This window comes from Lampris incognitus, chromosome 9, assembly GCF_029633865.1.
Source record: "Lampris incognitus isolate fLamInc1 chromosome 9, fLamInc1.hap2, whole genome shotgun sequence".
NCBI classification, from domain to species: domain Eukaryota; kingdom Metazoa; phylum Chordata; class Actinopteri; order Lampriformes; family Lampridae; genus Lampris; species Lampris incognitus.
Genome location: NC_079219.1, coordinates 53,352,305 through 53,355,083, shown reverse-complemented (window position 1 = coordinate 53,355,083; position 2,779 = coordinate 53,352,305). Strand labels below are relative to the sequence as shown.

General features: G+C 45.8%; 1 protein-coding gene across 1 annotated transcript; it reads left to right on the top strand.

Moving 5' to 3' along the window:
- The first annotated feature begins 352 nt into the window (after window positions 1-352).
- LOC130117874 (peptide YY-like) lies at window positions 353-2,450 on the top strand. The gene is made up of 4 exons (XM_056286131.1): window positions 353-455; window positions 1,787-1,969; window positions 2,127-2,213; window positions 2,426-2,450. Exons 1-4 carry the CDS (start codon window positions 439-441, stop codon window positions 2,448-2,450), a joined length of 312 nt encoding a protein of 103 aa, XP_056142106.1. The 5' UTR covers window positions 353-438.
- The last annotated feature ends 329 nt before the right edge of the window (window positions 2,451-2,779 follow it).

Genomic DNA, 2,779 nt, shown 5'->3' with positions numbered 1-2,779 from the left:
GCTGATGCAGCCTTCTTTGATCTGCAGCGAGCTCAGAAGGCTGAAATCCACCCTTCATTCTTGCACAGGACTTGGTCCACAAGACGCTGTGTGTCTGGTAAAGCCGGAGCAGCTTCTGAATTCCCTTTTTTCTTTCTTCTCCCCGGCTTTGTGAAGTTGTGCCCCCAGACCGGCGTTCTCATTTGGCTGTCACGGGAATTGTCGGCACCAATCTTCTGTAAAATGTCTTTGCGTTCCCCGGGAAACTGTTCTTGGAGGAAAATAGATGCCATTACCTGTTTTTTCTTATTGTCTAGGGGCTGGAGGTTGCAGCAGCTCTCCGCGTCCTCCATCATCTGGAATTGGGGGTTGATGGCTTTGCTCTTCGCCGTGCCCTTTCTGGGCTGACGCGGTGTTATTCAGAAACAGCTTCACAGAGTCCGGGCCAAAACGGTTTGGATGGTCGCAGATTTAAGGTAATTGCTCAGTATTTGAGACCTGAGTTTCAGTGGGACGAGTTTGCCCGTCCTACATTAGCGTGTGCTAGTTTACTCCGAGGGACAGAAGGGACACATTACATGTAACTGATTTCAAATGACTTATTTTGAGAATGACGCGATACTGAGGACCTTCACATTCTGACACGGGCTTTGTGAAATACAGACCAAGGTAATCCAGTGAGGTCTGGCTCCTTCATGCAGACTCACTTCAGCAAAACGACATCTTCTAAATTAACTTTTATTGAGTGTAAAATAGATCAGCCAATAAGGGGACAAACCAACACTTACCATAAATCTCACTAGGCATCAGCAGCTCAACTGACAGAAGAAAAATAAGTAATTTGATTTGCTGCAACTCACGACCACACTTAAGCTTTTTTTTTTTTTTTTTTTTTTTTTTTAATTATCTCCGTTTCCTCGTTTTCTCCCACTTGGCAAAGGTCGTGTCACCTTGTGTAAAAATCACAGTTTCAGCTAAAGTGTGAGTCACTGATATTTTCTGTCTTGTAAACATTTTAGTCGGTCAGCTTCTTACTTTGAAATGAGAAACAAGGGAAGAGAGGTTAGGATAGGAAATAACTGGCAATAAAGGTTTTGCAGAGCTGCATCACGGGGGGGGGGGGGATGTTCCCAGGCATGGTATTATCAGCTTTTTGACAAAAGATAAATAGCAATGCCAATTAACGTGTATAATATTCTCACGGCAAGATTTTTAGTTGCGTCGCAAATCTGAGATAAGTGTCAGCCGACGATGTAAATAAGACAGCAGATTGCCAGCTGTGGTCAGTTTTAAAGTCAATTCACTATAAAGCACTTAAGTATGAACAATTTGTTCCCCTGCTGCCATCAACCTACCAAGCAAACTGCACTCCTTAGAAATACCCTGTGATGCGAACGGAATGAAATAGCCTTCTGGAGCCCCCCCCCCCCCCCACCACCACCACCACCACCACCACTCACCCACACACACACACACATATAAATACCGAGGTTGCTGGAAATCTGACAGAGGAGCCAAGACCAGCTTGGCGACCAACCAAAGCAGTTGCTTTTAAGAGTGCACTCATCACGTATGTGTTATTTCCTTTTTCTCGCTCTTCGATCGCTCAGCCGCTGCAGAGTCTGACAGCTTCCATCGTTTATGAACAGTGGATTATTTCATTATGATCCTGGGAAAGCCGTACTTTTTGTTCTCGAGTTTAATGGGAAAGTCACGACTGTTTGTCTGCAGATTGCTGCGTGTTGTGTTGTGTTGTGTTGTGTTGTGGGGCTTTCCCTCCCCCTTGCTTATTTTCTCTGTGATGCAGGATGCGGCCGAACACAGGGATGTCTGTGGGCATCCTGGCTCTCTGCTTGCTGATTTCTGTTCACTCCGGCGTGAACACGTATCCATCCAAACCCGCCAGCCCGGGGGAGGACGCCCCACCTGAGGAGCTCGCCAAATATTACTCAGCGCTCCGGCACTACATCAACCTCATCACCAGGCAGAGGTGAGCGGCTTTTCTGACGTCTTCGTTTCTGACACCTCACTATGAGGAGATAAAGTCGGATGTTAGCTCTACAAGAATGCAAAGGCTGAGCCCATGTTGGAAAACAAAGAAACAAACAAAACCAAGACCAGTTTGCCCGACTGTTTTCCATGTACAGGTACGGCAAACGATCCAGTCCAGATACACTGTTCTCAGACCTGCTGCTGAGGGAGAGCACAGAGAGTATCCCAGCATCCTATGTCAGGTATGTGCTGTATCTATAATACCAACCTACCTCTTGGAGCTATGGCATCCTTCGGTATTTCCTGGACCTGCGATAAAATATATGCAAATACAAACACACACATATACTATGTACACACCCATATTACGTAGTGTGTGTGAGTTAATGTGTGTGTCTTCTTGGTGTCGGGAGCACTTTATTATCTACATGAATGTGTTTTCTTTGTATTGTAGGTATGATGGGCTGCCGGTATGGTGAGGCCTTTCAAACAGACCAACTCGCTTGCCGACAAAACCGCTGCAACGTGTGACACGACCGGCTTGAATTACACTATGTTGCATGGAATAAACTGTCATGTAAACTACTTTAGCATGTGCCATTACAAGTAACACACACCGTGCTCCTCTCTTAAGATGTTTTAGAAATTCAGTGTCTCGCTCTGCTTTTGGTGTTAAGCTGGCCTACATAACGTGACACAACCTGAACAATGCACCGTCCATTACAGGTTGAGTCCACCAAGTGTGTGTTGTCTACTGTTAAGTGTAACGTCCACCTTATGGAAGCATATGCCATGCACTCTTTACTGC

Coding starts and splice junctions, on each gene's coding strand:
- LOC130117874 (XM_056286131.1), top strand. Junction 1,970..2,126: donor AACCTCATCACCAGGCAGAG/GTGAGCGGCTTT, acceptor TTCCATGTACAG/GTACGGCAAACGATCCAGTC. Junction 2,214..2,425: donor ATCCCAGCATCCTATGTCAG/GTATGTGCTGTA, acceptor TTTGTATTGTAG/GTATGATGGGCTGCCGGTAT.